Raw genomic sequence first — 24,491 nt, 5'->3', positions numbered from 1 at the left:
GAGTGATTTGAATTTTGAACGATCCTATGTTTTAAACTCTTAATTCTAAACCCTAAAGTTACACATAACCTACCTTGGGATGCAAAACAAACACTGCATTGGATCCATTGGAACTTAGCTTTTCTGAAGTGGGCATGACATGAATATGATATTTGAAAGGAATTGGGGGCTTCCTCTTGGGCTAAACCTATATTTTTATTCATGTATTTTATATATTTTTTTGTATAATAATTCAAATTTTTAGTTGTTTTGATTACACATTTGAATTTATATTTTCGAGTCAATTTAATCTTTGTACTTTTGACATTTTTATCGTGTGTCAACTCAAATTTTTTATTGTTTTAATTACATTTTTAAATCTATATTTTCGAGTTAATTTAAGGTTTGTATTTTGATATGAACAGAGTGTGACGTATAATTTATCATTTCACTTTATATTTTGACTTAACATATAAAAAAAGGGTCAAATTATAGATATTAAATTGATTTAAAAATTAAGTTTAGTAATATAATCGAAATAATGAAAAATTCGAATCATTATATGAAAAAATATAAGAACAAAAATATAAATTTGACCAATATTTTTCTTCTATATCTTAAATCGATGTATTTTATATAATATAAATTTTTTTATATTCTCATTATAACAAATTTATATATAATACACTTTTATATTGTTATATAAAACACCTTTTATTATAATATATAGAAGATGTGATGAAGAGGATGGCGACAACTACTACTTTGTTTTTGATTGATGAGCAAAATGAAATGATGATGACGATGATGATGATGATTAAAGGAGGCATTGATGATGGAAAAGGGATGGCCATACACATACATGCAATCATAGGATTGACCACACGGGGAGCCGTGTGTCCAAAGCCATCCCCCACCCCCTCCCCCCCTCCCCTCCTTCCTTGATAGTCACTACTCACCGTTTAGCATGCTTTCATTTGCATGTCTAATATAAAATATTCGTCAAATTTATATTTTTATAATTATTATTTATTATTTAATTATATTTATATATTTACACTTTCGAATCAATTTCATTTTTATATTTTAATATTTTTTTCACAATATTTTGATTATATTTTTAGATATGTATTTTCGAATCAACTTAATCTGTATTTTGTCAGCTTATTTTACTTTTTTGTACGCATAAAAATAATTAGGTTAAATTGACTCAAAAATATAAATTCAGGTGTATAATTAAAATAACAAAAAAATTGAATTATTACATGAAAAAATATTAAAGTATAGAGATTAAATTAATTTAAAAATTAAGTTTATAAGTTTTATCGAAACAATGAAAAATTCAGATAGTCACATAAAAAAAAATATAGAACAAAAATATGAATTTGACCTAAAATATTGTGTTGAGACTTTTTAGTTTATGAAAATCAATAAATAATCATATTGTACATATATATATAGTTTTTATAATTTAATTTTTTTTATTTTTTTGGTCTCGAATAAAAAAATTTTAGTATTATCATTTGACCTTGTTCTTTTAATATGAAAAATGTAATTTATAAAAATAGTATGTTTAAGATTACAAGTTGAACTTGGGCCATGACCAAGGAGGGTAATTATACATATATATCATAGCTAGATAGGGATGATGATTTGTTTCTTAAATAATTTTGTCAATTAACCCTATTATTTGATGGGGGACAATCTCAACAAGTCAAAAAGTCAATTGTGACTTACAAATAGGGGCATTATTTGGTCCATACTAGATTAAGATGAAGATCAATTGTGACTTACAAATAGGGGCATTATTTGGTCCATACTAGATTAGGATGAAGATTCCTAAAAATTTAGATCGAAGACTAGATCGGTGGTTCAGTTTGGTCCAATTCTATATAATCTTTCTTGTTTTTAATATAATTTTTTTAAAAAATATGCATATATATATCATCCAAACAAAAATCAATATAATGCAATATTTACATAATATGCCATATGTATGTTATATTATATTATTCATGAATAAATAATATTATTTATTTTCAATCAATTTTCGATCTTAGATCAATTCACTAAACCAGATCAAAAATTGATTGAAACTAATTAGTGAATCAAAGGGTGGATTAATATTTTGTGGGTTCAGACTAAAAATTAAACATCCCTACTTGTTATAAGTAAAAGTGTCACTTTCCTTTCTCTTGAAAGTTATATTCACGTGGCTTGTAATTAAAATTAACATTTGATATCACTCTAATATATATATATATATATATATAATTTAAATAAAAAATAAATTTTGTAGTAATAATAATTCACATAAAATGCAGTCTTATTGTGATAGTACCATCCATATTGTATATATGATCATTGGGAATGGATCATAGTGATAAACTAATAAATTAAGATGAGAGAGTGCATGCAATGAGGGCCATTGCCCCTTCATTTCCCAACACTAATTAAACATAAACAGCAGCATCCAAGCAGAGAGGAGAAGAGAAAGTGAAGATTGTGATGATTCATGTTACTCATAATTATCAATCAAAATTAAAAAAAAAAAAAAACAATGTCCAATCATTGTGTCTAGGCTATGGTTAGTGAGTTTTTCAAATTCAATTAAAATTTAATAAATCTTAGTAATATTTAATAAGTTTTAATATTTATTACATAATAATAAGTGGCAGAATTCTCAAATTTGATAAGTTATTGTATCGTTATCTCCTTCCAAAAACCTATTTGATAGCTACATGATATGAGCGTTGGAAGGGCCGATCATCACCTAGTTTAGTATTTGTTTATGTAGTCTTTAGATTTGAGATTGTTTTGGCAATTTTGGACCGGAGCATGTCCTAAGCCATCTTTTCTTATAAGTAAAAATAAAGGGTAGGTCTTGTTTCTCGGTAGATTTTTTGGCGCTTATATAAGTCATTATACTTGAAAATTATGTAGTAGTGATGCAACAAGAACGCAATTAATGACGTACACTCATTAGATACTATATATTTATATAGATGATTTGCGTTAAAAGAATAATTAAAATGAAATCACGTAATTAATTGAGATAGAATCTCTTAGATAGGTCAAAAGAACCAATTATGGACTCTTGTTTAGGCCTTAGATCCATTTTGGACTTGCAAATTAGGGATTTGAAGAGTGTCCAAGCTACTATTTGTGTTGGTAGTGGACAGTATTGATGAGAGGGGTCTCTCTTTGATGTCTACTTATGCATGTCCTAAGAAATCATCATATCTATTATTATAGGGTTCTTTATAAAAAAGAATTTGAATTTTATTTCAATTGTCAATTTTTTTTATCGAGTTTTAAATTATTTTAATAATAATACCATACTTTTCTTTAATTCAATTAGGAATTATAGTTTAACTCTATTAGATGTTGTCATTAAAATATAACGTAATAAATTGATGCATAATTAATGAGACTATCATTTTGATTAGAGTAATGTTAATAATCATGACTGATGATGATATCATAAGTCATGTGTCACATCTTGAAGAGATGATAGGTAGAGAACACAATAACATATGGTTTGCTCGGCCTCTTCTAATGAAAAGACGCCACATAATTCATAACACTATTATCATTTATGACTTCTAACATTATTCTTTATTATTGTTAGGAAAAGAATTGTCTGTTGATGTAAGTTAATGATTAATAAAGATGTCAAGAGGGTTGAGTTCAACATGGATCATTTCTTTCTCTAATGTGTTGGCCCAAAAAATTAGGATCAATCTAACTTGTTTGCAATCCAACCCAAACACAAAATGATGTGAGTTGTAACTTATTTTTCTCCTTTTAATTACACCTTTTTTTACTTATGTTATTTTAAATTAAAATAAATAATATTTTTTACTAACAAGGGAATATTGAAAAAAATAAAATTACTAAGCTACTCCTAAAAAGTAATAGATATGATGTCACATATCTCTATTGACAATTAATAAAAAAATGACATGCATTTGAATACGCGATCCAGATTTAAGAAAAAAATCAATGAATTTATTAACTTTAGGAGGACCCAAGACAAATTTAGTAGATCTACTGTCGTTAAAATAATGGGTGTTTGTATACATGCATCATCCTATAACTATCGAGTCTGATAATTTTGAAGATAACATCGAGTATCCCACCTCATTGAGTTTATATAAAGGCATGGACCCTCATAGATAAAAATATCTAAATTCGACTCATCTTTGCTTACTACTCTATATTCACTAGTATCATTTTATTGACTTAAGTTTCGAGGACTAAACCAAAAGATCCAACAATAAAATGAGTCTTAGTATTAGGGGTGTGCAAATGACTATTATTGAACTGACCAAATCAACTAATCGAATTAATTGAACTGAGAGACAAAACTAAATTGAATCGACCGATTAAACCAAATAACTAAAGTAATCGAACATAAATCGTATAAACCAAACTAAAAATAAAAAATCGAACTAACACAAAAAATTGAACTTTTTTATAGACTGAAGAAACTGAACTAATTGATTGACAAAAAAAGAGAGCTAAAAATCGATTGTAAACTTCCAACAACAACTCAAGAAAAGATTTAAAAAAACATCATTTTATACTTCATTCAGTTTGGTTATTCTGCCAAAGAAAATCGAACTTTTTAGATAATATAATCGAATCGAATCATTAAAAGAAAATAACCAAATCAAACCGAACCGACAAGTTCTATCGGTTCGATTTGATAAATTCGGTTAAACTGAATTTATTCCCTCTCCCACTTAGTACAATAGTAAAATTATTTTTAAAAATTAATTATTTTTATATAAAAATATTTTTTAAAAAAATATTATGAATAGAATTTTATAACACTAAAATATGATATTTCCTTACATAACAGTATAAATGATGAGATTTGACCCGATTGTGTGCCTTTGACTCAATAAGACAACTTTGGTTCCCTAAGGGATTAGGTTGAGCCCCAAAGTCACGTTGCTCTTTATTTTATTTATTTTTTACTAGGTCTTCGTACACATGTATGTTAGATTTTTTTTTCTTTTTAATTATTATTATGTATAAGTTAGACGGATTCTATAAGTTGAGAAGACTTGTAGAAGAAGTGTTAGGTGGGCATGTGTCACCTCGAAATTGTAACAAAATCTCAATTTTATATATGAAATGGGTATTTTAATTTTTATAATCTAACACATGAATAATTTTGTAAATTAAAATATAATAAGATTGGGTCAAGATAGTAAGCAGTATAGTAGAAGGGAAATGTTGTTTGGACACTTACTTGGGATATTTATGTTATATTCGTATATTGATTTATTGTATTTTGTGTTACATTAATATAAATAAATAATACATAAATACAATAAAATGCTTTATTTATCGAAAAACTTAAATGAAACTCACGTTACCATATTTTATTTTTGAGCTACTAAGACCATCTCCAACTCAACCCCAAATTTGGGATAAAATCTTAAATTTGGGGTAAAATCCTGTCCAACCCACTCCCAAATCTTACCCCAAATTTGGGGTTGTGAATAATATTACCCCAAATTTGGGGTTATACCGTCGCTTGACCCCAAATTTGGGGTAATATGTTTATTTCTATTTTGCCCCTCCCATTTTAACTATAACAAAATTGAATTTCTTTTGTGTCCCACTTTTATATATTTTTATTTACTTATTATTAGTATTAATAATATTTAAATAATATTAATAAATTATAATTAATTAATGAATAATAATTAATAAATGCACTAAATTAGAAATTACTAAATAATAATTGATTAATAATTATTAAATATATTAAATTAAAAATTACCAAATAAAATTTATATACACGATAATTAAAAATGAGCTGAATAAACACTACAACATCATACACCTTGAAAACTAAATATTATTGAATTTGAAATACTACATAAAAAAAGACAATAATTTAATAATCCAGTAAATAACTTCTGGATCCTCCAATATCATTGAATTTTTTTTTTGTCGTGTTTAATGTAATGTTTTGTTAATGAAGATAGTAAATGTAATGTTTTTATTTTTTAATATTATTGATAATTAATTTTTTTAGTTAATTATGTAACTTTTAGGTAATAATTTAAATTGATATATAATTAATAAGTAAATAATTTAGATTATAAAAGAATGTTTAGAATCAAAAAATAAAGAAAAAAAGGAATAAAATATTCCTTTACCCCAAATTTGGGGTAAATGGTTGGAGAGGAATTGGATCTTACCCCAAATTTGGGATAAAGGATTGGAGATGCTCTAATGAAGGTTTTGGAGTTGACCATCACCTGATTCGTATGAGAGTCGTGTTCTTTTTTATTTTTTCTTGATTCTAAGGTAGTCATAGCAATTCTCTAGCTTGAGCTTGTTTGAACTGGTTCTTTTTACAAAAGAAGGGCGGGTCTTAGTCTTCTAAAAGATCTTTCAATACTCGAATAAGTTATTATAGTCGAGAATGATGTAATAGTGATGCAATAAATGCGTAATAAATATTACATCGAGCTCCTAAAAAACTATATTTTTATATATACAGACTGAAAGGTTAATATAAACTAAGATAATATCACGTGAATGATTATATTTGATCCTCTTAGATAAACTACGTGAGCCAACTATGGGCATGGGCTCGGGCTCTTCTCTGTATTCTTTGCTTAGATAGTTTTGGATCAGATTTTTAAGTAAATTTAACTTTTTAGACTTCATTTAAAAATATTATTAAGATACTCAATTAAAATATTTGTAATAATATTTAAATATTAATATATTATATTTTACATCACATTAATATAAACATATAATATTCTAATATATTAATATAACCAAAAATATAAAATATCTAAATAAAACTTTCACAAAATATTCCCTTGTATTTGGTATCCCATTAAAGAGAGAGAGAGAGAGAGAACAAATGATTGGAGTTGTGGGAATATGTCGCCTGCGACCAATGCAGCTGTCCCCATCTAAAGGGCATAATAATTTAACCTTATATTATAATAATAACAATAATCATAATATCTCTCTTATGTTAACTTCATTATTATTATCAATTGAATTGCCCCTCTCCCTAATTTTGTCCTCCCACGCGCCCATCGCGCTACTGTTTTCATGTTTTGAAGTCGATCATCACTTAGTATGTCTGAGCGTTAATTTCATTGAATTTATTTGACACCTACTTTAACTTATTAAAAAAAAAGGCGAGTCTCAATTCCTTGACATGTTCTTCGACAATTAAGTAAGTTGATAAGACTTAAGGTTGAGTATCGCAATAATAATGTAATTAATGAGATATCTAACTCTTAAAATTCACACTTTTATATAAATGTATTGTGAAATTAGTAGAGAGTCATAATTATACTATGTAGATGATTAGATGCAAACTTGATAAATGGCTTATGATCACATCCGAAAAGGGTAAATTTGAATTTGAATCAATGAGCTTAGCTTAGTAAGAAATGATGTGGGTTTGGGTTCACGTTTGGATTTGAATTTGATTTTTAGGATAAAATCTTTTATTTAAGTTTGATATGCCTCGTATTAGATCAGATCTGAACTTGGACTTGGGATTCATGGTGTCCATTGGTTTTGAAATTTAATCATAGACGATTTAATTGGGTTAACGAAAGTGAAATTATATTTTTGATATATAAATTTTATATAAAAATATCATTAAATTAAAATAGTAAACATATGATATCTTATTGTAACAAATATTAATTTACATTTTTTAATATATTTGCAATAATCCCTTTAATAAATTGACACTAAGATGTGACCTACATTAATGGATAATGGCGCCTTTTAGGAAGTCAATAGTTGTTGTCATCATTTGCACAATTAATTGGGCTCATATATTAGGGTTCATCATCACATATTAATTAATGTAATGCTAATCATTACTCTAAGTAATAAATGCATTTTAATTTTATTAGTTAATTAAATAATCAATAAATGTCCTTAAATAATTATAGATCAATGGTTAGCGTTACCCATTAACTAATTAATTCTCTTGTAAATTGTTTCTAATAATACTAAAGGTTACATTAACGAGACCTCTTAAATATTAATTGAATTGTATTTAATGTATTTTTTTAAAAAAAATATTATTGGTTGATAATAAATATATTATGTTCTAAAATATTTTACCAATCAATAGTATTATTTTAATTATCAACCAATAATATATTAATAAGATCAACTAGTGATTTTTTCTACCAAGTTGAATTAAAATTTAGGGCATATAATATCTGCATAGACCTATCATATAATGTAACGGGCAGAATATCACTTCAATTATATGTAGCACTTAGGCCTACATAGACTCCATCATGTATAATGGTGGACATGACCCTTCAAGATTTTTTAATTGAAAATGCCTTCTATATGCAGTCAAGGAGACTCAAAAGATGCTTTTTGCCACAAATAAAGTGATTGAATCACGATAAATTAAAATTTGTATCAGTATGTCGTATATTTGATTTCTTAATTCGTGCAATGAGACAAAATCTCCATCTACGATTTACTTTCTCTGCCGAAATCAAGAACACGAGCGACGGGAGATTACATAAGGATGATAATCTCAAAAAGACTCAAAGATGTGTCGAAAAACCTTAAGATTGAGGAAAGGACCAACTTGGACAATATGAGAGAGTTGAAAAGAGAATCAAATCTACATGGACAAACAAGAAAGTTGTTCTTCAAATAGTAGTAAAATTAGCGATGAACATTCAGTTGGTTTAGTAACAAAATGTTGGAGCCAAAATAATTGAATCTATGTAAAAAACTGAATCAAATTAACTAAATGAATACATAAATTGAAAATTTGAACAAATATGAAAAAACCAAAATTGACTGAAAAAATAAAAAATAAAACCAAAAAAATTGAAAAAAAACTATGTAGTTTTGATATTTTGATCGGTTCGATTATTTTGATTTTTTTAATATAAAAATTAAACCGAAACGAAATAACAAAAATTATCAAACTTGAAAATCGAACTGAATCGACCCTTAAATTAAATTGAACTGAATCAACAATTTTGATCGATTCAGTTCAGTTAAATCAAAATTTTGCTCATCCCTAAACATGATGGGGCAATTTTTCTTCTAAACCTTCGATTATTTGCAGATTTATTCTTTAGAATAAATTAAATTTGAATAATTTTTATTTAGTTTAAACCAAATAAATAAATGTGCTTTCCCTCCTCTTGGGGGGAAATTAATTAGTGGTTGAAAGCTAGAATAATTATTGTGCTTAGTGTGTAATGGTGATTTGATGCTAGGATTAGCAAAAACATAGGATTTGGTTGGGTAGGCATCATCATCATCGTCATCATCATGGTACATATGTGTGACAAATGATCACGCGAAATAATTAACATTAGCATCACCAAATGATGCATTGAAATAATTGAGTTGAAGTGGGCGAGAGATTTCTTAATCATTGTGCTACCAAATCAAACTGGTGAATTATTTCAAATTAATTTCTTGATTTTTTTTTTGGCTTAAAATTAAAGTCAAAAGCTAACAAAAATAACGACGAGAATGTGTTGGGGTGTTATTCTTTGGGCCCTCAAATTTCGTGTTCGGGCCCTAACCAGGAGATAATTTAGCAGATAAAGAGCGACTTTGAAAAATGAAAAATACTTGTTGCCCTTATATTTGTGGTTATGCTAGGGGGTCAAAACTTACTTGCTGGATTCCCTGATTTAGCTCTTCTGCTGAAATCGTGGAACCAAATAATGGGAGACGCTCATAATGGTGTGTTAAATAAAAAAATAAAATAAAATAATTAAAGCATCATTCATCAGCGTTATTACATCAAAGAAGAGTACCCAAAAAGAAAAAAATTACTAACTTATTTTTGGAAAGTAACAAATAGAAAGATGACACGTTATCTTATTGATAAGTAATAGAAAGATAACACATGGCATCTCATTTAGTTTAGATCAAAAGGATAAGCCATAAAATTTAGCTCATGGGTTCTCAGAGATCTTGGAATGACCGCTCTTGATACGATTTAAGATAATTAATCGAAAGTTTTGGAGATAATTTCAAGTTGAAAGATTTGTCGCTAGCTTGAGATATTTGAGCTCGTGAACCTTAGAGATTATCTCGAGAATCCTACCTCACATCACAAGCCTAAAGTAACAAAATTTGGAAATCTTAAAGATTAATTCTGGGTACCTTATTGAATTTTGAAGAATTCAACTCCTATCAGTTAAGTTCAATGAGATATTACGAATTTTTCACCAGTTGAGAATAATTGAGCCCGGACATATTAAAGATAATTCTGAATATCCAACTCCTTTCGTCTATATAAAAGACGAAACCACCACAAGTAAACAAACATATTTTGAATGTTTATAACGCGTTCATTATTTATTTATTATACTAAATTAAACATAAGCGATACCAAAAAATCAATTCTATTCTTTTCTTACAAGTATTCACGTGGAGACACAATCATAATAATCAATCCCTATTACCATCGTAATCATGTTTTGTGCTTAACGACGGAACCAACATAAATTAAAGATAATCAATTCCAAATTTAGTCATATGGAGGCTATCAACTCAGAAAGAGTCCAAATTGTACACACAGAGGATATATACTTCACCACCATCATGTTCAACTCCATGTCCCCAATCAGTGGCTAGCTAGTCTTTGTTTTTCAAATCCTTCCTATACATATATATATATATATAATGGGTAATTAATTAGGGTTAAATCATTAAGAATTAATTAATGATTATTACTTCTTCTCGGTCTTGTCTTGACGAGTGTAAACACAATATTGTCTACAGTCAAATAATTAAGGAAATCAACTATATATAAATGTTAATCAATCAGTCCCTGTTTATTGAAAAGATGATGAAAAATAAAATCAACAGTCACTATCCTTTGAATGCGGACTCATTACCCATTCTCTTATATACATTGCATTTGATCATTCAACTGTTACTATATATAAGAACAACTAAATTAATCCAACCCGTAGAGAGAGAGAGCAGAGTTTAATTAGAGGCAAGGAAGGACCCCTACGTAAGTGAAGAGTCTTTAATTTGAGAATTGAAAAGTTGGGGCTGTGAGGAGGGATGGGACACTTTTGCATGATTCTTTGCCAAAAAAAAGTTGACTTTGGAGAGTTGTTCAAAGGTGGACCATTGCATTCGGTTTAAGTTCAACTAGGGTTAAAATTTAAACCACTTAGGCTTTTTCTAGGTCACTTCCTAGAGGGACGTTGCTTTCGGAATCCATTAGGGTTTTTTTTTTTTTTAAATATGGTGATAAATAACGCATAATAAACTTGATCTTTAAAATTTTTATCTATTTGATGACCATTAGGTCTCTTAGTTCAAGGAATTTAACTAACTATAATTTCACGTTGACAGTCATCAGTGCAACGAGATTAAACTCTTCAAAATTTTTACTTATTTAAATGTTAGAGGATTTATTTATTTAAAAAAAATACACCACCTTAAAAAGTCATAACGGATTATTTTGCAAGAGAGTTCGATTCCCACTTATCAACCAACATATTTGATCCACTCCAACAACTATTGATAACACGAAAGATCTTATTATGTATCATCATTTGAGACCTATGAATTTTGATAACAAAAATTGATGTCACTAATCCAAAGAAACTCAATTAAGTATCACTAATTATTGTATAGTATATATAATAATGCAAATAATTTATTATGAATATTATTTAAATATTTAACATATAATATAACACATTAATATACACGAATAATTATGGTAAAAATAATGACTAAAACTTATCCAAATAACACATTGGTTGAAAAGGAAGAAAAGGGTATGTTGATTAGAGAATGTAGGAGGGGGCTGGTTGGTTGGTGTGGCTTTTTCTAGGTCACTTTATCCCTTTGTAATAATTCATATCACACAAATCCCCCTCCCTCCCCATCTATCTCTATGTATATATAAAATATATATGTAGCTTATCATACTTATCATTAAAGCCTGCATGACTTCAATTATTGCAATGATCCCAAAAGCATGACACATCTGACCTGGTCACCTCCATCTAGATATCTCTGTTCCTCTGTGTGTGTGTGTGTGTGTGTGTTTTTTTTATAATTATTTTTGTAGGGAAAAATGCATTGATTTAGGGTCGTCTTCTTGTAAAGGCAGCCCCCCCCAACCACGCGTGTAGGACCACAGCACCCCTCATTTCCCCAACACAATATTCACACACTTGCACAATATGTTTTCATTGGATACCCCATTCCTTCTTTGTTGATAATTCCAAGGATGATTAGTGTTTTTGTAACAGTGGACATTAGAGACTAAACAATTCATTATGTTGCAGTCTCCAATTATGATGAGCAAACCCTACTTTTCCCTTGGAATGGAAAAGTCTTGTCTCTCATCTCTTCTTTGTCTGCTCAAGTACTTCACCATCATGCCTATATATATCTATATCTATATCTATATATATACATATGGTCAAATCTCGTGCTCTCATATGACCACATCCTTGGTTAATATTATAAGATTTTAATTGCAGGGTGATAACACCTTAATCTATATATATATGATTTAGAAAATAGAGTTTGGTGAGCCACAAGAGTCTGATAAGGCCATTCATTTGGTTTTGATCATTCAACCAAAGGTGAGTCCTTCCGGTTTCAATTTATGTTAAATATAATAATAATAATAATAATAATAATTGATAAGAATTTTAGAATTAATTACCAGCTAGTTCATTTTTTTAAAAAATTATCCAACGCTTAAATAAGTAATAATATAATAGTGATATAATAAATGTTATATCTTATTCTTGAAAAATTACACCCTTATATAGATGGGTTGAAGAGTCTATATGAACTAGATAATATCACGTATGTGAATGGTTGAATTTGATTCTATAGATGAATTGAGTGAATAGTTAAATTTGATCCTCTAGATGGATTGAACGAGCCAATTACTACTGTGGATTTGGGCCCAGGCGTCCTTGATACTCTTTGTTTGGGTAATTTTTAACCAAATTTTAGTTATGAATTGGGAACAATTTCAAATTGATTTCAACACTTACCATAAATTAAGATTACTTTATTTGATTTTAAAAGACTAGAAAAAACTATATATAAATGATTGGACTTAATTACTACATATGTTGTTATTATCTCATTGACAATTAAGATTAGATAGATGTCCTCTAACATCACAAAATTAATATTAAATTGAGTTAAGATTTATTAAATGAATATCAATTCATGTAGCTAATTAATATGAAATAACGTTAGAATTAATCAATTTTTTTGTTATTTGTATTTGACATTAAACCCAAAAACTATAACTACCCTAGAAAAAGAAGTTTGGCATATATTTATTTAGGATCCTTAAATATTTGGTAAGGATATGAAAAAAAAAAAAAAAAAATTTGTGAAAGTTATATTAAAAGGGCAACATATTGGGGTTTGAAAAATTTTCAATTTTGCATTCAAGAGCTTTAAACTCAATTGTAGAGATTCGGTAATTAAGATTGAATTTAAGCTAACACAACTCATCTAAATCAATCTATTTTTGGTCTACCAAAACCTTACAAATGCCCCTTTATCAGCATAATGAGTGTCTAAAGAGACTCATTAAAATAATAATTATTATTTTGTAAAATCATATCATATATATATATATATAAAAGGAACTATATATATATATATAAATGGATTTGTCTGTCTGTGTTGGCTTTGTACCTGAGAAAAGATCAACATATATGACTCATTGATCTCTTAAAAGTTAAAGATTCTTCAATATCTCACTATTAATATTGTAATTAGTATTCTATAGTTTATATACCCATCAACAAGGCCTCTCTCTCTCTCTCTCTCTCTCTCTCGTGTATGAACCATTTCTATTTATTTAGATTCACGTGCATTCGTCAACCTGGATTTGTCGGTCAATCTTTACACCCACAAGGCTTAAAAGCAAAGAAATTAGGAGACTTGTTTGATGGTTTCCATGTTTTTATACTATTCATTCATCACTCCGTATTTAACACCTTTCTCCGGTCCTTATCTCTCAATCAAACACCCAATTCCAATCTCTCTTCTCTCTCTCTCTCTCTCTCTCTCTGAACCTGAATCTGTTGTACGCTCTAACATGGAGTTAGCTTTGAGCCTGGGAGAAACCCCCAAAGCCTTCACATTTCTTGACCAGTCGACCCAGAAGAAGACCACAGCATTGAACAAAGATCCAGGCTTCTGCATGGCCTTAGGCCCTCTCGTCAATGGCGGAGCCAAGAGAGAAGAGATCATCAGAACTCAACCAAAAGAGACCCGCGGGCGAGGCTCGCCGACCTCCGATCAACCGGTCCAGCTTGATCTCCTCCCTCTCGCTCCGGTTCCCCGCCGGCAACCACCGCCCCAGCTCTCGCTCAGCTTCCCATGGCTCACTGAGAACGGTGAGTGAATAATAACATCCCAATAACTTATAATTTGCGCCTCTCTCCCTCTCTATTTAGTTCCGTTCCTTTCAATTGCTTGAACCCTTTCCCGACTTCCATGTTACCCATGATTCTGGTTTTCTGGGTTTCCCCGTCAAAGCTTCTACTTTTTGTCCAACGGTCACTGTTAATCCAATTCAAATATCTCTACCTATAAGAATTCTTCTAATGAACTAATTAATTCTCGTTGATGATGCCTACCCGCTTCCTTCTAATCTTCTTTTCTGTGCTTTGTAATGCTATCTGTGTATGAAAGGGTTCTCGTTACTTCCTTCTATATTTTGTGTATTTTCTCATATATTTTGAGGTTTCGGAAGGCCCTAATGGCTGTGCCTTCGATTTGAGTGACGATCTAATGGCTCTTGAAATCAAGAGAAAACAAGAAGTTCATCTTCAATATCTACATTAACAATTCCCACAATAAAAGAATTAATTAATCCATTAAATGTAATAATTTCTGGGTGGGTACTTATGATCTGGCTCTTAAACTTGTTGCAGTGTTATCTCATGAACCGGGAAGAGGGCTGGACGGGAACCGTCTGGCGGAGGACGGGGCGGCGCTGTCGTCCCCAAACAGCACAGTCTCGTCGTTCCAGATGGACTTGATATACAGAAGCGGCCATGGGAGAGGCAAACGGGACGCGGAGACGTATCTAAACGAAGCTGACGCAGATCAGAGAGGCGCCTCTTCGAGAGGCAGCGACGAAGAAGAGAACGGCCTGACGAGGAAGAAGCTCAGACTCTCCAAAGAGCAATCGGCTTTTCTTGAAGAAAGCTTCAAGGAACACAGTACCCTCAACCCTGTAAGTCAAAATCAAATCATTAAACAACCCTAATTATGGCCCTTTTTAGGCTCAAATCTTCATTCTTCATCTCTTGACGTGAATGCCTTTGTATATATATTGCAGAAACAGAAGCTTGCTCTTGCAAAGCAATTGAATCTTCGTCCTCGCCAAGTGGAAGTCTGGTTTCAGAATCGAAGAGCAAGGTAATTCAAACTCTTACAACTACCAAGAATTAGTGGTTACAAGGGGTTTTCAAAGCTTCAATTATAGGGACAATCGGTTTTATATGTTGAATAACGAAACTATATATGAAATCAACCGAAACTAACCACCATGGCCGGTTTTCCCAGCAATCTAAACAACCACCATTCGCCTAGATGAAAAAAATTGAGACTTGGGTCAATTCGGCTTAGAAAATTTAGTTTTTTAATTTCTGAACACCCCTAATATTGGAATTGTAAACAAAACTGTAGATTAATCATGATAGCTTTGAAACCATTTTGTTAGGATTAGATGGTGCACAATCACCCATTACGATACGATGAATTTAACTTGATTTCATCTCAATTTTCACATCCACAGTTTGATAATATCTTTATATTAATATCTTGTTATCTCAATCAAATTTGAATTTGAGGATTTGTGATCGAGCGAGTGACTTGACACAGACTTTTCAAGAATGAATGAATGAATGGATGAATAATGACAGGACAAAATTGAAGCAGACAGAGGTAGACTGTGAGTATTTAAAGAGATGCTACGAGACATTGACAGAAGAGAACAGGAGATTGCAGAAAGAGGTTCAAGAATTAAGAGCTCTCAAGACTTCCCAGCCTTTCTACATGCAGCTTCCAGCCACCACTCTCACCATGTGCCCTTCCTGTGAGCGCGTCGTCACCACCACCGCCACCACCACCGCCACCGGCGGCACTAACAGTACACTGCTGACCCTCACTAAATCTAGATCATTATTCCCCCATGCCCAACACCAACAGCAGGCAGCTAGTTCATAATTAAGAATCAACAATCATAATTATATACCCTTTAAGATACAGCTTCTCTGATCTGTGTATATATATATATAGTAACTGGGTTGATCATTTTTTTGATTGTTTGGAGCTTCTTGTTAGTAGGCATGATCTGGCTGGCCATTTTGTGGGGTGGGGCAGAGATGATGAATTATAATTAATTATTGGAAGAGTTCTTGAGTTGTAGAAGAGATTTTGGCCAGAAGATCGATCTGTGACTTATATATATATATGGCTTCTCAGTTTTTTTACTATCAATCTGTTGTAGTTCTCTTGTTAATGATATTAAGTAAATTAACTGTAAACTCATGAACATCTAATTTTTGTTAAATCAATCCTCAAACTTTCAAGAGCAATTTGACAAACTTTCAAACTCAGGGAGGCCAATTTACTTAACGCATGCAATTAGTACCGAAGGGATATTATAACTAATTTTAAAGTTCATGAAATATAGAGTGGTTGAGACTTCTACCATATTATTTCTAACGAGAGATTTTTTTTTATTGTTTTCTAAAATTAGTTTTTTAAAATAAATATTTTAAAAATAATTATTTAATCAATTCGTTAAATGCATTTTTCTAAAGTTTAGAAAAGAAAGATGTCTTTTGCTATAAACATTTATTCAAGCCATTGCCTTTTGCCGTACAAATGAAAAATTATAAAATGTATATAGACATCATATTTTATGTTGTTTCTTGTTTTAGAAAGTACCAATTTTAGTAATAAAATAATTTATTGTCAACATCAATTATTACAAAAATTGGACCAGATTTTGTAGTTTAATTTTTTGTTTTGCAGTTATATCGACATGATATAAGCATGAAAGAGATTCAAGAATTCGTTTTCTTTTTATAAGGATAAAAATTATTTATTTTGACTTTTTTATCTTATATTATAAGGTAAATCTTGAAAGACATGAAAAATCTCCCACCAAATTAGTCATACAACTTTTCATGGAATTGAAAGATTACAGTGACGAGAGGAGCAAAATTTATATTGAGACCCACGAGAGTACTTAAGCATTGAATCCATATTCAATTGGATGGATAATTGACTTTTTTTTTTTATTATTATTATAGCAAATTTGGTTGGTTGAGTGTCCATTATCATCCTTAAATTCTACTACAAAAATGGTGAGAAAAAAATTATGTTAAAATTTGTGGGTTTGATTATTAACTCTGGTTAATGTTTTGAGTCGTAGTAAAATTTACAAATTTAAATAAAAAATAAAAATTAATTCAAAATGATCGAAAGAATTTGATCAAACCAAGTCCCATTAAAATAAAAAAGGGAAAAAAATCATAACAAGATAGGACAACTTGTATTAGATTATAATGAATTGTAAGCAAGGAAGAATGTTTACTACCAATAAGAATAAGAATCATGCTAGATGTATAATCATTTTATATATCTTGAGGTACATAAGAGATATTATGACTAAAATACCCTGCGCCTCACATGCGCCTCATGGAGAGTTTTTTTTGTCATTGATACACCTTTATGTAGCTCAAGGTGTACACAAAGGTGTACCAATAACATTTTCTTAAGAATAATAATTCGTAGTCCAAAAGATGCGAACCGAAAGGAAGAATATTAACTACCAATAAGAATAATGATACGTAGTCCAAAAAACCGAAAGGAAAAATATTAACTACCAATAAGAATAATAATACTTAGTTCAAAAGATGTGGGTCGAAGTATCGGTCGAATAAGGGAATTTCTTGTTTTGCTATTACTTCAACCATCATTGTGGTCGTTGGAAAGGACCAAAAATGGGAATTTTCCTCATTCGACTTACACTTTTGGCTGTATACCAGAGTCCCCTACCAATTAAACCATTTCAAAAGTTTCCATACAACCAAAGGGGATCAGAGCAATTATATCAGTGCAATGCAGGTCAAAGGCCACACCCAGCAACTTCAAACAATACCGTGCTTGAAGACCCTGCTCTATGAGGGTCCTAAAGATCATTTTCGTACCCAATTTTATCTTTTTTGGGGGTTATAAAAAGATTGCTTTTACGATTCGAACCCTTAAAATAAATAATCAACAATCATCATTCACTTGCATGTTGACAGTTAACAGACTCAGTAGACCATTTAGGGAACTGAAAGTTACTATAAAGACAGCATCCAGAATTTATATACAGGGGCAACAATTAAACTAGGCCACCTTCCTTCACAACAAGATTTGATTTTCCACAGGATCTGGAAGGCCCACTTAGGAAGTGTGAAGACGTTGCTAACTGCAACAGCTCTGGAAGTTGATTATTGAAACAAAACCTTAAGCACCTTCTAAAGGAAAGAAAAGGCTATAGTAATGCATATTGCACTTATAAAGGTGGCTGCAATATTAAGTTCTCAAGATTCTCAAAGTAAGAACTCAGGGAAGAGAGCTTATCAGTGGAATCTCCTCCTCCTATGTGCCCTGGAATCCCCGCTGTCGACATCTGAAACCCTTGAAGCATCGTTCCGCCTTCTGGATGATGAAGTAGAGAGGGCCACCGTAGAGTCTATTTCAACTGCAGTGTCAAAGGTCTGACTCTCAGAGTGGATAACAGCTGCAATGCTTGACATGGAATCTCTGTCATCAACAGGTGGAGGCTGCTCTTGTTCTCTTTCTACATGGTGGTGGTGGCGGAAAAAGGTGTCGAGTAGCCTGTCTCTAGAGCTCAATGCGGATGTTAGATTTGAGATTGTAGCAGCTCTGTGTGCATGTGACCTTCGACGAAGAAGAGAGGAAACCCTGCGGTTTTCAGCCATGTCCAAGTTAGTAGGGCCACCTTGCGTTAATTCAACCTCAACTGGGTCATCTGGTAACGCCCCTGCATTATGTTCTCTCCGCATTCCCCTAGAAGTCAGAAGCTGGTTGAGCAGTGAGTTAGCCCTTTCAGGTGAACCATCTGCACCGTCACCATTCTGTGGCTGCACTTGCACCAAATCCCTGCTCAGATCAAACCTACTGCCCAGGCGCCTTATCATTTCCTCCATTGGAATAGCAAATGCATTTCTCTGAATAGTTTGTCTCCAGCTCTCAATCCTGCGCGCTTGGGGCCTAGCAGGGATCTTGACACTTGAATCCTCCTCTGGCTCAGGGGTACTGTTCCCACGCCCATAAATGGGAGTCACATTCTTAATTGTCACCTCTCCCTTGCACACAGGACATTCCTTGGCATCTGAATGAACCTGTAGCCACCGATAAATGCATGACCAACAAAACAGATGGCCGCAGCAAGTCACAATAGGATCCCTAGCCATGTCCAAGCATATATTACAATCGAAAAAGCTTCCTCCGTCTCCATCAAGCTTCTCCGCGTCTCCCTCTTTTAATTCCTCATTGGCCACAAGGACCGCATTATTCTCGCAAGTTTTTGTTTCTTCATTGTTTCTTTGCTGGGACGGGACACTGCCCTCCCCAGTTTGTAAACCGCCATCAGCAGCAGTGCTAGAATTTACCATCAAGTCCAGGGCAATGCTCCTGGGTTCGGGTGGAATTGGACCCGGTCTTACCGATCGCCATCGATACCTAGTGCCCCGCCTGACCGCTTCTCTATAGCGAACACGCTGCCCCTCAATCCACTCCTCCAAGTTCACAGCCCGGGGACCCCCTTCGCCCAATGTTTCTGATCCCAGCTCGTCATCAGTAGACGGAAATGGATCCAAATTCAAATCCAAATTCATCGTATTTGGCGTCTCATCCCCCATTTTGAAGCTCCACCAAAACCCCGAATCAGAAACCCTAAATTCTCTCTTAAACCAACTCAAGACCCCAACTTCTGGCACAAACCGAATCAAAGCCCCCAACTAATTACACCTCAAGAAACAAGAAAATCCTGATCATCCCAAGCAAAAGCCCTAATTTATCAGCTCAGCCAAATCAAAGCCCTAGCTTTAAAACACACCAGAAAACAACAACAATTATAGTCATCGCGATAGCGACTCTCGACAATCAACCACTAGGGTTTCGCGAGCTCAAAATCGAGAGAGAGGGAGAGAGAGAGAACCTTCTTGAAGATGCGGTTTTGAGAGCTCCGTTTCAGTAGAGCTGCGTTTTAGTGAATTCGCCATGGATGGCGGCTCAATCTCCCCCGGGTCGGGCAGCGATCTGTTCTCTCTCTAGAGAGAGACAGAGAGAGATGGGAAGAGAGAGAGAGGGAGATTCGGGACTATGCAATGAATAGTCATCTTTGCTTCTTATTTCTTGCGGTTGGCTCCGCGATTGTGCCACCTAAGCATCTTCCTAAAATTGCACTAAATCCCCCAGAGAAAAAATAATGCATGAAGCCACCCCCATATCTACCTCCTAGTTCTCCTAAGCTACTTCTTATAACAATTTTAGGTCTTTTTTATTTCATTTTAAGGGTGAGCAATCAATTGGTCCGATCATTTTTGGATAATTCAGTTATATAACTGACATATAGAATTGAATTTTGTAACGATCGAAACTAAATTAAAGTTGAGAAAAATCGGTTCAACCGTTTTTCCGACACCGATAGTATCGATCTAACCAATCAATTTATGGAAAAAAAATCAATTTTTTGCACCAAGATAAAGTTGTTGTATAATATAAGATAAATTACACATGAAGACTCTTGAGATTCAATAAAAAAATGATAAATAGTTTTAAATTATCAAAAATAACATGCAATTCTTATTGAATGAGTAAACAAATTATTTCTTTATTTCAAAACCTTTTTTCTCATTAGTCGATGGCAACCCTATCGCTCATAGGGTTGACCTCATTAGTAATGGGATGCAAAACCCTATGACGAGTTAGAAAAAGAGAAATAACAAAAAGAAAATAAGATTGCAAAGAGAGATGAAAGGGAAGACAAAAAATAAAAACACTTAATACTGCACAGTAATAATGTTTCTTTTTAGACGAATTTATCTCTCTTGTAAACGAACCTAGCATTACTAGATTCCAAAGATTGGAGTATTGCAGCTACATTCTTTCCAACTCTTAACATTTCTTTTTGTCCATTTATAATTATTATTTTTTATTTTAAGAGAATTTAATAATTAATTTAATGAATAATAGAGTTTTTTTTAAAGAAAACAAGTGTGATTATACATATTGTATTTTATGCTTTTCTAAAGCTAAAATACCTTAAAATAAAATTTCAAAATTAAGTATGAAAATTTTAATTAATTAATTTGAATTATTGGAGAAGGTAATAAGAACATTAATAAAACAAAGCTAAGGATAATTTGAATGGGCTCAATTTATGTGCGGACTTGGCCCAAAATCCAGACTTACAGAACTAGCTTGGCCCAGCCCAAAACGTGGCTGTTATGTCACTTATTTTCTTTTCATTTTTTTTTTTGTTTTGTATTATTTTGTACTAAAACCAATAAATAAGATAAATTCAAAGTTTATTGATCAAGGCAAGGTTAAGGGCTTCGCCACGTTAATAATTAAGGTATGATTTGTATTAATTGGTAAAAAGTATTTCTGTAAGTTAAAAGAAAAGCGATTAGAAAATCGACATAACTAACTTAAAAATTAATTAGATCAGAGAGACTCTAAAACATAACTACTACCTACATTGCATTAACCATATCATAATTGCCATAGGCAATTTACTTGCTTTCATACTTGTAAGCTATTTCCAATAGAAAGGATTGAAGATTTAAAGGTGTTGATGTTGAAAATCAAGATTAGACTCCATTGAGGTTTTACTAATTCATCAATTTTTTATCGTGCAATTCGTGGATTATATGTAGATTTTTTTTTTTATGAAAATGCTAATTGATAGAGGCAAGGTTAAAGGGTTCGCCATGTTAACGATTAAGGTATTATGTGTATTAATTGGTAAGAAGTATTTATGTAAGTTAGGAGTAAAGTAATTAAAAGATCAATTTGACTAACTTGAAAAGAAAATACATAAGAGAGACTCTAAAGCCAAACATTCAAGCAAAAACACATTTTCTTTCTTTAACTACTACGTACACATTATCGATCCCATATCATAATTGACCTTGGCATTGGAAGAAAAATCTGGAGGTGTCTCAGACAATTTACTCGTTTTCATACTTACATATGTTGTATGAAAATGGAAACAAAAAATAGATACGATATAAAACGGAAAGAGGAAAATTGTATTTTTTTAAAAAAGTAGGAAATGAAAACGTGTAAATAAAAAAAAAAAAGATGGGAGTCTTTTTGTAAATATAATTTTTGATATAAAAAATTATAAAAAAAAATAATTATTTAATATAAAAATAAATATAAATTTCAAAATATATTCAAATAAATATAAACATAAGTTCTATCATCCATGAACCATGACTTACTAATTAAAAATAAAAAATAAATTTATAACAAAAATAATCAAAACATAATACAATTTATAAAAATTCATCCACTTTATTATTATCCTTCTCTGTGATCTTATTAACATCTTCATGAAGAGTACAATCTTCAACATTGGTTCAATTTAAGATTAAAAATTTTGAGTTAGAGATGGAATTTTTTTCATCTCTAATATTTTCGTGGATAAAAATGTATTTCCAAATGCCCCAAAATATTTTCGAGATTGTAGAAATGGCCTAAAAACTTTTTTTTTAATACTTGTTAACTTTTTGATATAGGAAACGTTTTGAAAACATCAAAATAACATTCTCAAAATGTTTCTGTGCATCATAGCTTATAGGCCATCGGTAACAAAAAGAATTGAAGATTCAAAGATGTTGAGATCGAAAATCGAGATTGAACTAATGATAATTCTGATTCAATAAATTCTATTAGTCCAAAATCTCAAATTGCATCATTTCACTAAACTAATACTATACCATATTTTTAATTATTATTATTATTATTTAGATAGTAAATATATGATATCAATTATTTGATTTTTGATAAATTTCAAAATTATAAAAAAAAATCATTATCTTTATGTACTATTATGTATTTACAATCTAAATGCATGTAATTGTGTGACAGTGTGGCATACTTTGACATGCACATGCAAAGAGTCTAATTTAATTTGAAAAATATGAGGTGGAGGCAGCCACCTGCCACCCACTACTCATGATTCTGCCACCGTCCGTACTGTTGTCCTCTCCCAAATTCCGGTAGCCGGTCACCGTCCTCCTCCTTCCCAATTAATTCATCTTAGGATCGCTCATCTTAAAATTGTGTTGAATGTTGTACTTTTAACCCACATTTTAAGGTCATTTTATATTTTTTGGGATAATTGTGTGACGAGGGTGATCGCTCTCCCTATGTTGCGAGGGATTAATAAATCGTCTTTATTATATGAGTTCGTAATTATGTTAAAATTGTAATTATTTAGAAGGTTTAATAAATCATAATTGTCTTGAATTAAAAGTTCATTTAATAAGTTTTCGAGATCTTCTCCCGATTGGATTGTAATAAAGGAGTTGAAAATATATTACTTTTTATTATGAGTTGATTTCTCTCCCTTGTTTTATCTTTAATTTTTTGAAGATATACTTTATCTAGAGTCGTAGTTTACGTGAGTGTTTGTCTTTATTAGTTATTTGGTTAAAATTAAATTGACGAGTTGACTAAACATTGACTTTTGGTGTGATTTTGCTGATAAGACTTTCCTATTGACTTGAATTGATATATCCTTCCACTAGTTGAATAATGTGAATGCAAAATGTCCCGATTGCATGATGGTCATGTGAACTCTATGCCATAATCATGCAAAATAATCTTATCTTTTCTATTTCATGGAGATTTAGAACACATGTAATTAATTTTAACTAATGATCGACGTGAATGTTTAGAAACGCCGATATTGTAATGTAATTATCGAACAATTCTAATGATCCATATTTCGAAACTTGGACGGTTGTCAAATTGAAAATCGAAAAGGATTAAGGATTATTGGCTAGATCATAATTAAGCCAACATCAAATCAAGATTTGTTTTTATCAAAATGAGTAAATACATAATAATTGGAACATAGATATAAAAACAAAAATAATAATTTCATCACATAATATTATAAAAGACTTAGAAAATATTTTTAGTAGCATTATACTACAAATTAATAATTTGAAAAAAAAATAATCATACCAAATCAATTTATAAACAATAATTTTATATAAATTTGAAATTTTTAGGCCTACCCGCCTTTTCTTTTTATTATTAGCATATTTTTAAGGTTATGAGATTCGGAGTCGAGACCTGATCTACCACTAGGCTATAACCCTAGTAACAAAACATTTCTAGTATACATTAAATACTAGTATAACATG

The 24,491-nt window shown here is 31.2% G+C and overlaps 2 protein-coding genes across 4 annotated transcripts; one reads left to right on the top strand and one right to left on the bottom strand.

Moving 5' to 3' along the window:
* Window positions 1-13,922: 13,922 nt before the first annotated feature.
* On the top strand, window positions 13,923-16,530 carry LOC127788261 (homeobox-leucine zipper protein HAT14-like). Its single transcript, XM_052316376.1, has 4 exons — window positions 13,923-14,405; window positions 14,946-15,250; window positions 15,356-15,435; window positions 15,942-16,530. Exons 1-4 carry the CDS (start codon window positions 13,955-13,957, stop codon window positions 16,243-16,245), a joined length of 1,140 nt encoding a protein of 379 aa, XP_052172336.1. The 5' UTR covers window positions 13,923-13,954; the 3' UTR covers window positions 16,246-16,530.
* Window positions 16,531-18,293: 1,763 nt separating this feature from the next.
* Window positions 18,294-20,421, bottom strand: LOC127789253 (uncharacterized). 3 transcript variants are annotated; one of them, XM_052318107.1, is made up of 2 exons: window positions 20,264-20,421; window positions 18,294-20,148 (listed from the first exon to the last, which is right to left on the bottom strand). In XM_052318107.1, exon 2 carries the CDS (start codon window positions 19,962-19,964, stop codon window positions 18,660-18,662), a length of 1,305 nt encoding a protein of 434 aa, XP_052174067.1. In that variant the 5' UTR covers window positions 19,965-20,148; window positions 20,264-20,421; the 3' UTR covers window positions 18,294-18,659. The 3 variants fall into 3 exon arrangements, with proteins under 3 accessions (XP_052174067.1, XP_052174069.1, XP_052174070.1); XM_052318109.1 differs by having other exon boundaries at window positions 18,294-20,144; XM_052318110.1 differs by having other exon boundaries at window positions 18,294-20,092.
* Window positions 20,422-24,491: the final 4,070 nt, after the last annotated feature.

Source organism: Diospyros lotus, chromosome 13 (genome assembly GCF_014633365.1).
Source record: "Diospyros lotus cultivar Yz01 chromosome 13, ASM1463336v1, whole genome shotgun sequence".
Taxonomy (NCBI): Eukaryota; Viridiplantae; Streptophyta; class Magnoliopsida; order Ericales; family Ebenaceae; genus Diospyros; species Diospyros lotus.
The sequence above is the reverse complement of the archived record's forward strand: the minus strand, read 5'-3'. Positions and strand labels throughout refer to the sequence as shown.

Bases quoted from the DNA above. Each gene is read 5' to 3' on its own strand.
- LOC127788261 (XM_052316376.1), top strand. From the start codon at position 13,955: ATGGTTTCCATGTTTTTATACTATTCATTCATCACTCCGTATTTAACA. The intron at 14,406-14,945 runs GTGAGTGAATAA...AACTTGTTGCAG, and splicing joins CCCATGGCTCACTGAGAACG to TGTTATCTCATGAACCGGGA. The intron at 15,436-15,941 runs GTAATTCAAACT...GAATAATGACAG, and splicing joins TTTCAGAATCGAAGAGCAAG to GACAAAATTGAAGCAGACAG.
- LOC127789253 (XM_052318107.1), bottom strand. From the start codon at position 19,964: ATGGGGGATGAGACGCCAAATACGATGAATTTGGATTTGAATTTGGAT.